Source organism: Pristiophorus japonicus, chromosome 11 (genome assembly GCF_044704955.1).
Source record: "Pristiophorus japonicus isolate sPriJap1 chromosome 11, sPriJap1.hap1, whole genome shotgun sequence".
Taxonomy (NCBI): Eukaryota; Metazoa; Chordata; class Chondrichthyes; family Pristiophoridae; genus Pristiophorus; species Pristiophorus japonicus.
The window spans coordinates 107,816,548-107,832,915 of record NC_091987.1 but is presented as its reverse complement, the minus strand read 5'-3'; the positions used below and the strand labels follow the sequence as shown (position 1 = coordinate 107,832,915).

The 16,368-nt window shown below is 42.8% G+C and overlaps 1 protein-coding gene across 1 annotated transcript in view; it reads left to right on the top strand.

Moving 5' to 3' along the window:
- The window catches only part of LOC139276218 (cell adhesion molecule DSCAM), a 699,015-nt gene that overhangs the window by 623,236 nt on the left and 59,411 nt on the right, over positions 1–16,368 (top strand). The window contains exon 29 of the mRNA XM_070893864.1: positions 1,011–1,160. Within this exon, the coding sequence (XP_070749965.1) occupies positions 1,011–1,160 (150 nt within the window). The remainder of the gene's footprint in view (positions 1–1,010; positions 1,161–16,368) is intronic.

Sequence of the window (16,368 nt, the reverse complement as noted above, 5' to 3'; positions counted from 1 at the left end):
CTGAATATATGACTTTGAAATGGCCACTGAATTGCATCTGTTCACTGTGTTGCAATTTTCCTCCTGTCCTTCAACTCCGCATCACCCAGAACGCACTTGATCATAGCTGCCCATGTGCAATGCCCCAGGAAATCGACTAGTATTAATATATATATTTTATGTTTAACTGTTGCTTGTCGTTCAGAGTGAAGCGATCACTTTGAAAATACTGAAACCATAATGAAGTGTTGGGGAAAGCAAAGGTTTAAGGGGCATTAGAAAGCAGAAAGAGAGTGAAATTGTATCTATAGCTACTGATGTGACAGCACAGAGTCATATAAATTCCAGCATAGAAGGAGGCCATTCAGCCCATCATGTCAGAGCCACTGCTGACTTGGTCTTCAACTGGAAATATGTACTCTAAACACCTTTCTCTGCCAGCATCACCTCTGAGTCAGAAGGTTGTGGGTTGAAGCCCCATTCCAGAGACTTAAGCACACAATCTAGGCTGACACTCCAGTGCAGTGCCGAGGGAGTGCGGCACTGTTGGAGGTGCCATCCTTCAGATGCGACGTTAATCCAAGGCTTCGTCTGCTCTGTCAAGTGCATGTAAAAGATGGCAGCATGCAAAAAAAAGCAGAGAAACTCTTCCTGGTGTCCTGGCCAACAATTATCCTTCAACCATCATTGAGATATCTGGTCATTTATCCTATTGATGTTTGTGGGATCTTGCTGTGTGATAATTGGTTGCCATTTTGCCCTACATTACAGCAGTGACTGCACTTCAAAAAGTAATTCATTGGCTGCTTTGTAACTTGCTGAGATTGCGGAAGGCGCTATATAATTGCAAGCTCTTTCTTTTCCCTGTGTAATAATAAAACTTCCAGGGTAGAACATTGCAGGAGCCGAGCTCACCAGAAACTCCCTGCTGAAGCATTAATGCCTCTCTCAAATATATAATTGCAGGCTATCTTTTTATTAACCGCCCTACTTGAAAGACTGATTTATATAATTGTATACGTATATTACAGATGACCGATCTACTGTGCTGCTGACAGATTCAGACTTTGGAGAGGCCGTGAAACAGAAGTCGCTAACGGCCACACACACTGTCCATTACCATTCGGTCTCACAGGCCACCGGACCGCTAGTAGATGTCTCAGATGCCCGGCCAGGAACCAGTGAGTAATGTTTGTTTTACATGGAATATAGGCGAGCAATGCTAAAGGAGAGAATGTAGGGATGGTTATCAAGTCAACCAATGGGTTAGTTCCCATCAGTGGACACTGTTGTCTTCAGCTCTTGTTGCCTTCATTGATGTTGGGACCAGGGTTTTTTTCTTCAGAGACTATGCTGGTATCCCAGTGGAATTTTTAAGAGTCTTCCTGTAAACGGGCTGCAGCAGTTCAAGAACACAACTCACCACCACCTTCCCTAAGGCAATTAGGGATGGGCAATAAATGCCGGACTTGCCAGCGACGCCCACATCCCGTGAATGAATAAAACACCTTGAGCCTGTTCCATTGAGGTGCTACTGCCCTAACTGGCGGAACCTCCCAGAAAACAGCATAGACCCAACGTTACTCAGAAAACCCCCATGGCATTTTAGGGCCTTTTTCTCCGATTCAGTTTGAGGGCTATTTCAGGCATTAAGTACCCCCAGGTAAAGTATAATATGTGTTAGATGCAGAGTAATCTGCCCCATAATAGGCTTCAACTACAACCACAGAAAACTGCACCTTACTGCAGCAACATGACCATTTCCATTTCCCACACTCACCATGTCCTTTCTGAGTGACATTGTCAATTAATTTTGACTTGGGACCCAGTGTCAGCTGTGGCTCAGTGGGTAGCACCCTCGCCTCTGCGTCCCACAGGTTGTGGATTCATAGTCCCACTCCAGGGACTTGAATGCAAAAATCTAGTCTGACTCTCCAGTGCAGTGCTGAGGGACAGCTGTCGGAGGTGTCGTCTTTTGGATAAGATGTTAAACCGAGGCCCCGTCTGCCCCCGCAGGTGGACGTAAAAGATCCCATGGTACTATTTCGAAGAAGAGCGGGGGAGTTATCCCCAATGTCCTGGCCAATATTTATCCCTCAATCAACATCACTAAAACAGATTATCTGGTCATTATCACATTGTTGTTTGTGGGAGCTTGCTGTGCACAAATTGGCTGCTGCATTTCCTACATTACAACAGTGACTACACTACAAGACTACTTCATTGGCTGTAAAGCGCTTTGAGACGTCTGGTGGTTGTGAAAGGTGTGAGAGAGGCGCAAGTCTCTCTTTTTTTCTTTTGGGACAATTTTGAGCTGAGCCCCAGTAGAAACGAATTGTGCAAGCTCGTCTGATATAGGATTCTAACAGCCAGACTTTATGTATGAAGAGCTCGATGAAAAAGGATCCCCCAAAAAATCAAAACAATTGTGGCAAACGCGAGCCCACATAAATAGGAGGCTCGCGATTGATCGGTTCATGGAATCATTTTCCACATCACTCTTCTCCTCAGCGATCAATTTTCCACTGACAAAATCACAAGGAACACCAGGTTCGGAAACGTGCAGTCCCGTTACAGTGAGAAACACACTTTCCACATTTTCTGCGAATGTTATGTTTTGTCGAAAGCCTGGCACTCACCAAATGGTAAAAAACAGTTTTATAAGAAGTGTGCGCCTAGCAACAGGTTTTATCGTCCTCACCTACCGGGAAAGGGCCACAGAGAACAGATTGAGTTCAGGATTGATGGGGTTGCCTCATCCTCAGAAATCAAAAAGAGAAATCATCATGCTTCCTGCCCACGTTTTCAACTCACATGAGTGATGCTCCGATCCTTACACTGTGCCGTACTGCAGGTAACTCTCAGATCAATGGCAGAACACTGCAGCTCTTAATTCATTCTCGCTGCCCCAGGGGGCAAGGGAAAGGGAGAGAGGAAGAGAGAGGACTGCATCAATTTTCAGTGAATAATTCACACTGTGTTACTGGTGCTGCGACATTGCGAGAGAATAGGAGAGCAGGAGGATTTTTTTTTTGTCAATATTTTTAAAAATCCCATTTTAGTTTTCCTCCCTCTTCTCCAAAAGGTTCCACCTTCCGGGAGGGGTACGGTCCCGCAAGTGATGGTCGGGCGTGTGCCACCCACCATCCTGTGCCACGCCCAAGTGGGCATTCTTCGCGAGTGGGACCCAGCTAGCGAGCGCCAGCACATCCTTTAGTCATTGGGAGGGTCAGGACAGAGCAAGATCCTGCCCTCAGCCCATAGCAACAGGGATAGGCCGTTCAGCCCCTTCTGCCCCTCCTTAGCTCCATATCCCTCAATACCTTTATGCAACATAAATCTATCTATCTCAGTTTTCAAATTTTTAATTGGACCCCTGCCCGCCCCCCCCCCCCCCCAGTCTCAACAGCTTTTTCGGGGAAAGATTCCATATTTCCGCTACCCTTTGCATGAAGAAGTGTTCCCCGACTAGCTCTAATTTTAAGGTTATGCCCCCTTGTTCTGCCTGCACCAGATCTATACTCGAGGGAAATACAAGCCTAGTCTGTGCAACCTGTCCTCATAATTTAACCCTTTTAGCCCTGGTATCATTATAAGCTTTTTTCACCGGGGGTCACTGGGTAACAATTAGACGTGGGACCCTTTCGTTCCATCTCCCTTGACCAAGGGTACTGAACCAGTGGCCAATGGAAGGAGACATGGAATGTATGGAACAAGAAGTGCGCCCACTCCTTCCATAGATCATGTACAACCTATCCTGTCGTGGACTCCAGCCCAACCATTTCCATTCATGATGGAGTGAGCTGCGTAAATACTTCCTGATCCCCAAGAGCAATTGAAGTGTGGGGACCATTCTGTCCACACATTTCTGATGGGGGTGATCTACATCCTAGGTACTGACCTGCTTTCACCAGACTCTCGGGCCACTGCAGCTTGCTCCATCTTGACGTTCTTTCTACCGTTTCCCCTTTAGCTACTCATACACTCTGTGTCTCACAAGTCTTTCAATTCTCTCATTACACCTCATTTCCTCTCCTACGAATATCACTTCTGCCATTTAACCATTTCCTGCCATCCACCCAAACACATAAGAACATAAGAAATAGGAGCAGGAGTAGGCCACACGGCCCCTCGAGCCTGCTCGACCATTCAATGAGATCATGGCTGATCTTCGACCTCAACTCCACTTTCCTGCCCTTTCTCCATATCCCTTGATTCAACATATCTGGTCATTCTATCTGGTCATTCTAGCTGGTCATTCTAGCTGGTCATTCTATCACTGGTCATTTTATCTGGTCATACTATCACTGGTCATTGCATCACTGGTCATTTTATCACTGGTCATTCTATCTGGTCATTCTATCACTGGTCATTATCATCATCATCATCATCATAGGAAGTCCCTCGGAATCAAGGAGGACTTGCTTCCACTCATAAAGTGAGTTCTTTTCTGGCTCAACAGTCTGATACGAGAGCCACAGAAACTGTTACAGGTGGGACAGACATTCATCGAGGGAAGGGGTCGGTGGGGCTGGTTTGCCGCGCGCCCCTTCCGCTTCCTGCGCTTGGCCTCTTCATGCTCTTTGCGTTGAGACTCGAAGAGCTCAACGTCCTCCCGGATGGACTTTCTCCACCTCGGGCGGTCTGCGGCTAGGGACTCCCAGGTGTCAGTGGTGATGTCGCACTTTATCAGGAAGACTTTGAGGGTGTCCTTATAACGTTCCCGCTGTCCTCCTTTGGCTCGTTTACCATGAAGGAGCTCCGCATAAAGCATTTGCTTAGGGAGTCTTGTATTTGGCATGCGTACATTGTGGCCTACCCAGCAAAGCTGATCGAGTGTGGTCAGTGCTTCAATACTAGGGATGTTAGCCTGGTCGAGGACACTGATGTTGGTGCGCCTGTCCTCCCAGGGGATTTGTAGGATCTTACAGAGACATCGTTAGAAAGATCCAAGGTCATTCTATCGGGTCATTCTATCACTGTTCATTCTCTCTGGTCATTCTATCACTGGCCATTCTACCTGGTCATTCTATCTGGTCATTCAATCACTGGTCATTCTATCACAGATCATTCTATATGGTCATTCTATCTGGTCATTCTATCACTGGCCATTTTATCTGGTCATTCTATCATTGTCCATTCTATTTGGTCATTCTATCTGGTAATTCTACCTGGTCATTCTATCTGGTCATTCCCTCTGGACTTTCTATCACTGGTCATTACATCTGATCATTCTACCTGGTCATTCTATCACTGGTCATTCTTTTTGGTCACTCTATCACTGGCCATTCTATCACTGGTCATTCTACCTGGTCATTCTATCACTGAACATTTTATCTGGTCATTCTATCACTAGCCATACTAACACTGGTCAATCTATCTGGTTATTCTATCACTGGTCATTCTATCTGGGCATTCTATCATGTCATTCTATCACTGGTCATTCTTTTTGGTCATTCTATCACTGTTCATTCTATCTGGTCATTCTATCACTGATCATACTATCACTGGTCAATCTATCTGGTTATTTTATCACTGGTCATTCTATCACTGGTCATTCTACCTGGTCATTCTATCTGGTCATTCCATCACTGGCCATTATATCTGGGTATTATATCTGGTCATTCTATCACTGGTCATTCTACCTGGTCATTCTATCTGGTCATTCTATCTCTGGTCATTCTACCTGGTCATTCTATCTGGTTATTCTATCACTGGCTATTCTATCACTGGTCATTCTACCTGGTCATTCTATCACTGAACATTTTATCTGGTCATTCTATCACTAGCCATACTATCACTAGTCAATCTATCCGGTTATTCGATCACTTGTCATTCTTTTTGGTCATTCTGTCACTGGTCATTCTATCACTGGTCATTCTATCACTGGTCATTCTATCACTGGTCATTCTATCACTGGTCATTATGTCTGGTCATTCTATCTGATCATTCTATCTGGTCATTCTATCTGGTCATTCTATCTCTGGTCATTCTATCTGGTCATTCTATCTCTGGTCATTCTATCTGGTCATTCCATCACTGGCCATTATAACTGGCCATTCTCTCTGGTCATTCTATCTGAGCATTCTAACACTGGTCATTCTATCTGGTCATTGTATCACCGGTCCTTCTTTATCTGGTTATTCAATTACAGGTCATTCTATCACAGGTCATTCTATCTGGTCATTCTATCTGGTCATTCTATCACTGGTCATTCTATCACTGGTCATTCTATCACTGGTCATTCTATCTGGTCATTCCATCACTAATCATTCTATCTCTGGTCATTCTATCTGGTCATTCCATCACTGGCCATTATAACTGGCCATTCTACCTGGTCATTCTACCTGGTCATTCTATCGGTCATTCGATCTGGTCATTCTCTCATTCGTCATTCTATCACTGGTCATTCTATCACTGGTCATTCGATCTGGTCATTCTATCTGGTCACTCTATCACTGGTCATTCTATCACTGTTCATTCTATCTGGTCCTTCAATCACTGTTCATTCTATCAGGTCCTTCTCTCACTGGTCATTCTCTCACTGGTCATTCTCTCACTGGTCATTCTCTCACTGGTCATTCTATCAGTGGTCATTCTATCAGTGGTCATTCTATCAGTGGTCATTCTATATGTGGTCATTCCATCTGGTCATTTTATCTGATCATTCTATTTGGTCATTCTATCTGTTCAATCAAGCACTGGTCATTTTAGCTCGTCATTTATCACTGGTCATTTTATCTGGTTATTCTATCACTGGTCATTCTATCACTGGTCATTCTATCTGGTCATTATATCACTGGTCATTCCATCACTTTTCATTCTTAACGACCATTCTATCTGGTCATTCTATCACTGGTCATTCTATCTGGTCATTCTATCTGGTCATTCTATCTGGTCATTCTAGCATTGGTCATTCTATCTGGTCATTCTATCTGGTCATTCTATCTGGTCATTCTAGCATTGGTCATTCTATCACTGGTCATTTTATCTGGTCATTCTACCTGGTCATTCTATCACTCGTCATTCTATCTGGTCATTCAATCACTGGTCATTCTATCACTGGTCATTCCATCTGGTCATTTTATCTGATCATTCTATTTGGTCATTCTATCTGGTCAATCAAGCACTGGTCGTTCTATCTGGTCATTATATCACTGGTCATTCTATCACTTTTCATTCTTAACGACCATTCTATCTGGTCATTCTATCACTGGTCATTCTAGCATTGGTCATTCTATCTGGTCATTCTATCTGGTCATTCTATCTGGTCATTCTAGCATTGGTCATTCTATCACTGGTCATTCTACCTGGTCATTCTATCACTTGTCATTCTATCTGGTCATTCTATCACTGGTCATTCTATCACTGGTCATTCCATCTGGTCATTTTATCTGATCATTCTATTTGGTCATTCTATCTGGTCAATCAAGCACTGGTCATTTTAGCTCATCATTTATCACTGGTCATTTTATCTGGTTATTCTATCACTGGTCATTCTATCACTGGTCATTCTATCACTGGTCATTCTATCACTGGTCATTTTATCTGATCATTCAATCATTGGTCATTCTATCACTGGTCATTCTATCTGGTCATTCTCTCTGGTCATTCTATCACTGGTCATTATATCACTGGTCATTCTATCACTCATCATTCTATCTGGTCATTTAATAACTGATCATTCTATCTGGTCATTCCATCTGGTTGTTTTATCTGGTCATTCTAACTGGTCATTCTATCACTCGTCATTCTATCTGGTCATTCAATCACTGGTCATTCTATCTGGTCATTCCATCTGGTCATTATCACTGGTCTTTCTATTTGGTCATTCTATCTGCTCATACTATCACTGGTCATACTATCACTGGTCATTCTATCACAGGTCATTCTCTCAGGTCATTCTATCTGATCATTCTATCTGGGCATTCTATCACTGGGCATTCTATCACTGGGCATTCTATCACTGGTCATTCCATCACTGGTCATTCCATCACTGGTCATTCTATCACTGGTCATTCGATCTGGATTTCTATCTGGTCACTCTATCACTGTTCATTCGATCTGGTCATTCTATCACAGGTCATTCTCTCAGGTCATTCTATCTGGTCATTCTATCTGGTCATTCTATCACTGGTCATTCCATCACTGGTCATTCCATCACTGGTCATTCCATCACTGGTCATTCGATCTGGATTTCTATCTGGTCACTCTATCACTGTTCATTCTATCTGTTCATTCTATCACTGGTCATTCTATCTGGTCATTGTCTCACTGGTCATTCTATCACTGGTCATTCTATACATGGTCATTCCACCTGGTCATTTTATCTGATCATTCTATTTGGTCATTCTATCTGGTCAATCAAGCACTGGTCATTTTAGCTCGTCATTTATCACTGATCATTCTACCTGGTCATTCTATCAGTTCATTCTATCTGGTCATTCTATCAATTCATTCTATCTGGTCATTCTATCTCTGCTCATTCTATAGAAACATAGAAGCATAGAAAATAGGTGCAGGAGTAGGCCATTCGGCCCTTCTAGCCTGCACCGCCATTCAATGAGTTCATGGCTGAACATGCAACTTCAGTACCCCATTCCTGCTTTCTCACCATACCCCTTGATTCCCCTAGTAGTAAGGACTTCATCTAACTCCTTTTTGAATATATTTAGTGAACTGGCCTCAACAACTTTCTGTGGTAGAGAATTCCACAGGTTCACCACTCTCTGGGTGAAGAAATTCCTCCTCATCTCGGTCCTAAATGGCTTCCCCCTTATCCTTAGACTGTGTCCCCTGGTTCTGGACTTCCCCAACATTGGGAACATTCTTCCTGCATCTAACCTGTCTAACCCCGTCAGAATTTTAAACGTTTCTATGAGGTCCCCTCTCATTCTTCTGAACTCCAGTGAATACAAGCCCAGTTGATCCAGTCTTTCTTGATAGGTCAGTCCCGCCATCCCGGGAATCAGTCTGGTGAACCTTCGCTGCATTCCCTCAATAGCAAGAATGTCCTTCCTCAGGTTAGGAGACCAAAACTGTACACAATACTCCAGGTGTGGCCTCACCAAGGCCCTGTACAATTGTAGCAACACCTCCCTGCCCCTGTACTCAAATCCCCTCGCTATGAAGGCCAACATGCCATTTGCTTTCTTAACCGCCTGCTGTACCTGCATGCCAACCTTCAATGACTGATGTACCATGACACCCAGGTCTCTTTGCACCTCCCCTTTTCCTAATCTGTCACCATTCAGATAATAGTCTGTCTCTCTGTTTTTACCACCAAAGTGGATAACCTCACATTTATCCACATTATACTTCATCTGCCATGCATTTGCCCACTCATCTAACCTATCCAAGTCGCTCTGCAGCCTCATAGCATCCTCCTTGCAGCTCACACTGCCACCCAACTTAGTGTCATCCGCAAATTTGGAGATACTACATTTAATCCCCTCGTCTAAATCATTAATGTACAGTGTAAACAGCTGGGGCCCCAGCACAGAACCTTGCGGTACCCCACTAGTCACTGCCCGCCATTCTGAAAAGTCCCCATTTACTCCTACTCTTTGCTTCCTGTCGGACAACCAGTTCTCAATCCATGTCAGCACACTACCCCCAATCCCATGTGCTTTATCTTTGCACATTAATCTCTTGTATGGGACCTTGTCGAAAGCCTTCTGGTCATTCTATTTCTGCTCATTCTATCTGGTCATTCTATCACTGGTCATTCTATCACTGGTCATTCTATTACTGGTCATTCGATCTGGTCATTCGATCTGGTCATTCGATCTGGTCATTCTATCACTGGTCATTCTATCTGTTCATTCTCTTTGGTCATTATATCTGGTCCTTCTATCACTGGTCATTCTATCACTGGTCATTCTGTCTGGTCATTCTATCACTGGTCATTCTCTCTGATCATTCTATCACCGGTCATTTTCCATGTCATTCTATCTGGTCATTCTAGAAATGGTCATTCTAAGACAGGCCATTCTATCTGGTCATTCTATCTGGTCATTCTATCTGGTCATGCTATCATTGGTCATTCTCTCTTATCATTCTATCACTGGTCATTCTATCCGGTCATTCCTTCACGAGTCATTGTATCACAAGTCATTCTAACTGGTCATTCTCTCACTGGTCATTCTATCACTGGTCATTCAATCTGGTCATTCTATCTGGTCACTCTCTCACTGGTCATTCTATTACTGGTCATTCTATCTGCTCATAATATCACTGGTCATTCTATCTGGTCATTCTATCTGGTCATTCTATCACTGGTCATTCTATCACTGGTCATTCGATCTGGATTTCTATCTGGTCACTCTATCACTGTTCATTCTATCTGGTCATTGTCTCACTGGTCATTCTATACGTGGTCATTCCATCTGGTCATTTTATCTGATCATTCTATTTGGTCATTCTATCTGGTCAATCAAGCACTGGTCATGTTAGCTCGTCATTTATCACTGGTCATTCTACCTGGTCATTCTATCACTGATCATTCTATCACTGGTCATTCTACCTGGTCATTCTATCAGTTCATTCTATCAATTCATTCTATCTGGTCATTCTATCTGGTCATTCTATCTCTGCTCATTCTATCTGGTCATTCTATCACTGGTCATTCTATCTGGTCATTCTGTCTGGTCATTCTATCACTGGTCATTCTATCACTGGTCATTCAATCTATTCATTCTATCTGGTCACTCTTTCACTGGTCACTCTCTCACTGGTCACTCTCTCTCTGGTCATTCTGACAGTGGTCATTCTATCTAGTTATTCTATCTGCTCATAATATCACTGGTCATTCTATCTCATCATTCTATCTGGTCATTTTATCAGGTTATTCTAGTTGGTCATTCTATCTGGTCAATCTAGCACTGATCATTTTAGCTCGCCATTTAACACTAGTCATTCAATCTGGTTATTCTATCACTGGTCATTCTATAACTGGCCATTCTGTCTGGTCAATCTATCACAGGTCATTCTATCTGGTCATTCTATCACAGGTCATTCTATCTGGTCATTCTATAACTGGCCATTCTATCTGGTCATTCTATCACTGGTCATTCTATCTGGTCATTCTATCACTGGTCCTATATCTGGTCATTCCATCGCAGATCATTCTACCATTGGTCATTCTATCTGGTCATTCTATCACTGGTCATTCTACCTGGGTCATTCTATCAATTCATTCTATCTGGTCATTCTATCTGGTCATTCTATCTCTGCTCATTCTATCTGGTCATTCTATCACTGGTCATTCTATCTGGTCATTCGATCTGGTCATTCTGTCTGGTCACTATCACTGGTCATTCTATCTGTTCATTCTCTTTGGTCATTATACCTGGTCCTTCTATCACTGATCATTCTATCACTGGTCATTCTATCACTGGTCATTCTCTCTGGTCATTCTATCACTGGTCATTTTCCTGATCATTCTATCTGGTCATTCTAGCAATGGTCATTCTAAGACAGGCCATTCTATCTGGTCATTCTATCTGGTCATTCTATCTGGTCATTCTATCTGGTCATGCTATCACTGGTCATGCTATCACTGGTCATTCTCTCTTATCATTCTATCACTGGTCATTCGATCTGGATTTATATCTGGTCACTCTATCACTGTTCATTCGATCTGGTCATTCTATCACAGGTCATTCTCTCAGGTCATTCTCTCAGGTCATTCTCTCAGGTCATTCTCTCAGGTCATTCTATCACTGGTCATTCCATCACTGGTCATTCCATCACTGGTCATTCCATCACTGGTCATTCGATCTGGATTTCTATCTGGTCACTCTATCACTGTTCATTCTATCTGTTCATTCTATTACTGGTCATTCTATCTGGTCATTGTCTCACTGGTCATTCTATACATGGTCATTCCACCTGGTCATTTTATCTGATCATTCTATTTGGTCATTCTATCTGGTCAATCAAGCACTGGTCATTTTAGCTCGTCATTTATCACTGGTCATTCTACCTGGTCATTCTATCAGTTCATTCTATCTGGTCATTCTATCAATTCATTCTATCTGGTCATTCTATCTGGTCATTCTATCTCTGCTCATTCTATAGAAACATAGAAGCATAGAAAATAGGTGCAGGAGTAGGCCATTCGGCCCTTCTAGCCTGCACCGCCATTCAATGAGTTCATGGCTGAACATGCAACTTCAGTACCCCATTCCTGCTTTCTCACCATACCCCTTGATTCCCCTAGTAGTAAGGACTTCATCTAACTCCTTTTTGAATATATTTAGTGAATTGGCCTCAACAACTTTCTGTGGTAGAGAATTCCACAGGTTCACCACTCTCTGGGTGAAGAAATTCCTCCTCATCTCGGTCCTAAATGGCTTCCCCCTTATCCTTAGACTGTGTCCCCTGGTTCTGGACTTCCCCAACATTGGGAACATTCTTCCTGCATCTAACCTGTCTAACCCCGTCAGAATTTTAAACGTTTCTATGAGGTCCCCTCTCATTCTTCTGAACTCCAGTGAATACAAGCCCAGTTGATCCAGTCTTTCTTGATAGGTCAGTCCAGCCATCCCGGGAATCAGTCTGGTGAACCTTTGCTGCACTCCCTCAATAGCAAGAATGTCCTTCCTCAGGTTAGGAGACCAAAACTGTACACAATACTCCAGGTGTGGCCTCACCAAGGCCCTGTATAATTGTAGCAACACCTCCCTGCCCCTGTACTCAAATCCCCTCGCTATGAAGGCCAACATGCCATTTGCTTTCTTAACCGCCTGCAGTACCTGCATGCCAACCTTCAATGACTGATGTACCATGACACCCAGGTCTCTTTGCACCTCCCCTTTTCCTAATCTGTCACCATTCAGATAATAGTCTGTCTCTCTGTTTTTACCACCAAAGTGGATAACCTCACATTTATCCACATTATACTTCATCTGCCATGCATTTGCCCACTCACCTAACCTATCCAAGTCGCTCTGCAGCCTTATAGCATCCTCCTTGCAGCTCACACTGCCACCCAACTTAGTGTCATCCGCAAATTTGGAGATACTACATTTAATCCCCTCGTCTAAATCATTAATGTACAGTGTAAACAGCTGGGGCCCCAGCACAGAACCTTGCGGTACCCCACTAGTCACTGCCTGCCATTCTGAAAAGTCCCCATTTACTCCTCCTCTTTGCTTCCTGTCTGACAACCAGTTCTCAATCCATGTCAGCACACTACCCCCAATCCCATGTGCTTTAACTTTGCACATTAATCTCTTGTGTGGGACCTTGTCGAAAGCCTTCTGGTCATTCTATTTCTGCTCATTCTATCTGGTCATTCTATCACTGGTCATTCGATCTGGTCATTCGATCTGGTCATTCGATCTGGTCATTCGATCTGGTCATTCTATCTGGTCACTCTATCACTGGTCATTCTATCTGTTCATTCTCTTTGGTCATTATATCTGGTCCTTCTATCACTGGTCATTCTATCACTGGTCATTCTGTCTGGTCATTCTATCACTGGTCATTCTCTCTGATCATTCTATCACCGGTCATTTTCCATGTCATTCTATCTGGTCATTCTAGAAATGGTCATTCTAAGACAGGCCATTCTATCTGGTCATTCTATCTGGTCATTCTATCTGGTCATTCTATCTGGTCATGCTATCATTGGTCATTCTCTCTTATCATTCTATCACTGGTCATTCTATCCGGTCATTCCTTCACTAGTCATTGTATCACAAGTCATTCTAACTGGTCATTCTCTCACTGGTCATTCTATCACTGGTCATTCAATCTGGTCATTCTATCTGGTCACTCTCTCACTGGTCATTCTATTACTGGTCATTCTATCTGCTCATAATATCACTGGTCATTCTATCTGGTCATTCTATCTGGTCATTCTATCTGGTCATTCTATCACTGGTCATTCTATCACTGGTGATTCGATCTGGATTTCTATCTGGTCACTCTATCACTGTTCATTCTATCTGGTCATTGTCTCACTGGTCATTCTATACGTGGTCATTCCATCTGGTCATTTTATCTGATCATTCTATTTGGTCATTCTATCTGGTCAATCAAGCACTGGTCATGTTAGCTCGTCATTTATCACTGGTCATTCTACCTGGTCATTCTATCACTGATCATTCTATCACTGGTCATTCTACCTGGTCATTCTATCAGTTCATTCTATCTGGTCATTCTATCAATTCATTCTATCTGGTCATTCTATCTGGTCATTCTATCTCTGCTCATTCTATCTGGTCATTCTATCACTGGTCATTCTAACTGGTCATTCTGTCTGGTCATTCTATCACTGGTCATTCTATCACTGGTCATTCAATCTGTTCATTCTATCTGGTCACTCTCTCACTGGTCACTCTCTCACTGGTCACTCTCTCACTGGTCACTCTCTCTCAGGTCATTCTGACAGTGGTCATTCTATCTAGTTATTCTATCTGCTCATAATATCACTGGTCATTCTATCTCATCATTCTATCTGGTCATTTTATCAGGTCATTCTAGTTGGTCATTCTATCTGGTCAATCTAGCACTGATCATTTTAGCTCGCCATTTAACACTAGTCATTCAATCTGGTTATTCTATCACTGGTCATTCTATAACTGGCCATTCTGTCTGGTCAATCTATCACAGGTCATTCTATCTGGTCATTCTATCACAGGTCATTCTATCTGGTCATTCTATAACTGGCCATTCTATCTGGTCATTCTATCACTGGTCATTCTATCTGGTCATTCTATCACTGGTCCTATATCTGGTCATTCCATCGCAGATCATTCTACCATTGGTCATTCTACCAGTGGTCATTCTATCTGGTCATTCTATCTGGTCATTCTATCACTGGTCATTCTATCACTGGTCATTCGATCTGGATTTCTATCTGGTCGCTCTATCACTGTTCATTCTATCTGGTCATTCTATCACTGGTCATTCTATCTGGTCATTGTCTCACTGGTCATTGTCTCACTGGTCATTCTATACGTGGTCATTCCATCTGGTCATTTTATCTGATCATTCTATTTGGTCATTCTATCTGGTCAATCAAGCACTGGTCATGTTAGCTCTTCATTTATCACTGGTCATTCTACCTGGTCATTCTATCACTGATCATTCTATCACTGGTCATTCTACCTGGGTCATTCTATCAATTCATTCTATCTGGTCATTCTATCTGGTCATTCTATCTCTGCTCATTCTATTTGGTCATTCTATCACTGGTCATTCTATCTGGTCATTCTGTCTGGTCATTCTATCTCTGCTCATTCTATCTGGTCATTCTATCACTGGTCATTCTATCTGGTCATTCTATCTGGTCATTCGATCTGGTCATTCTATCTGTTCATTCTCTTTGGTCATTATATCTGGTCCTTCTATCACTGGTCATTCTATCACTGGTCATTCTATCACTGGTCATTCTCTCTGGTCATTCTATCACCGGTCATTTTCCTGATCATTCTATCTGGTCATTCTAGCAATGGCCATTCTAAGACAGGCCATTCTATCTGGTCATTCTATCTGGTCATGCTATCACTGGTCATGCTATCACTGGTCATTCTATCTGTTCATTCTCTTTGGTCATTATATCTGGTCCTTTTATCACTGGTCATTCTATCACTGGTCATTCTGTCTGGTCATTCTATCACTGGTCATTCTCTCTGATCATTCTATCACCGGTCATTTTCCATGTCATTCTATCTGGTCATTCTAGAAATGGTCATTCTAAGACAGGCCATTCTATCTGGTCATTCTATCTGGTCATTCTATCTGGTCATGCTATCATTGGTCATTCTCTCTTATCATTCTATCACTGGTCATTCTATCCGGTCATTCCTTCACTAGTCATTGTATCACAAGTCATTCTAACTGGTCATTCGCTCACTGGTCATTCTATCACTGGTCATTCAATCTGGTCATTCTATCTGGTCACTCTCTCACTGGTCATTCTATTACTGGTCATTCTATCTGCTCTTAATATCACTGTTCATTCTATCTGGTCATTGTCTCACTGGTCATTCTATACGTGGTCATTCCATCTGGTCATTTTATCTGATCATTCTATTTGGTCATTCTATCTGGTCAATCAAGCACTGGTCATGTTAGCTCGTCATTTATCACTGGTCATTCTACCTGGTCATTCTATCACTGATCATTCTATCACTGGTCATTCTACCTGGTCATTCTATCAGTTCATTCTATCTGGTCATTCTATCAATTCATTCTATCTGGTCATTCTATCTGGTCATTCTGTCTCTGCTCATTCTATCTGGTCATTCTATCACTGGTCATTCTGTCTGGTCATTCTGTCTGGTCATTCTATCACTGGTCATTCTATCACTGGTCATTCAATCTGTTCATTCTATCTGGTCACTCTCTCACTGGTCACTCTCTCACTGGTCACTC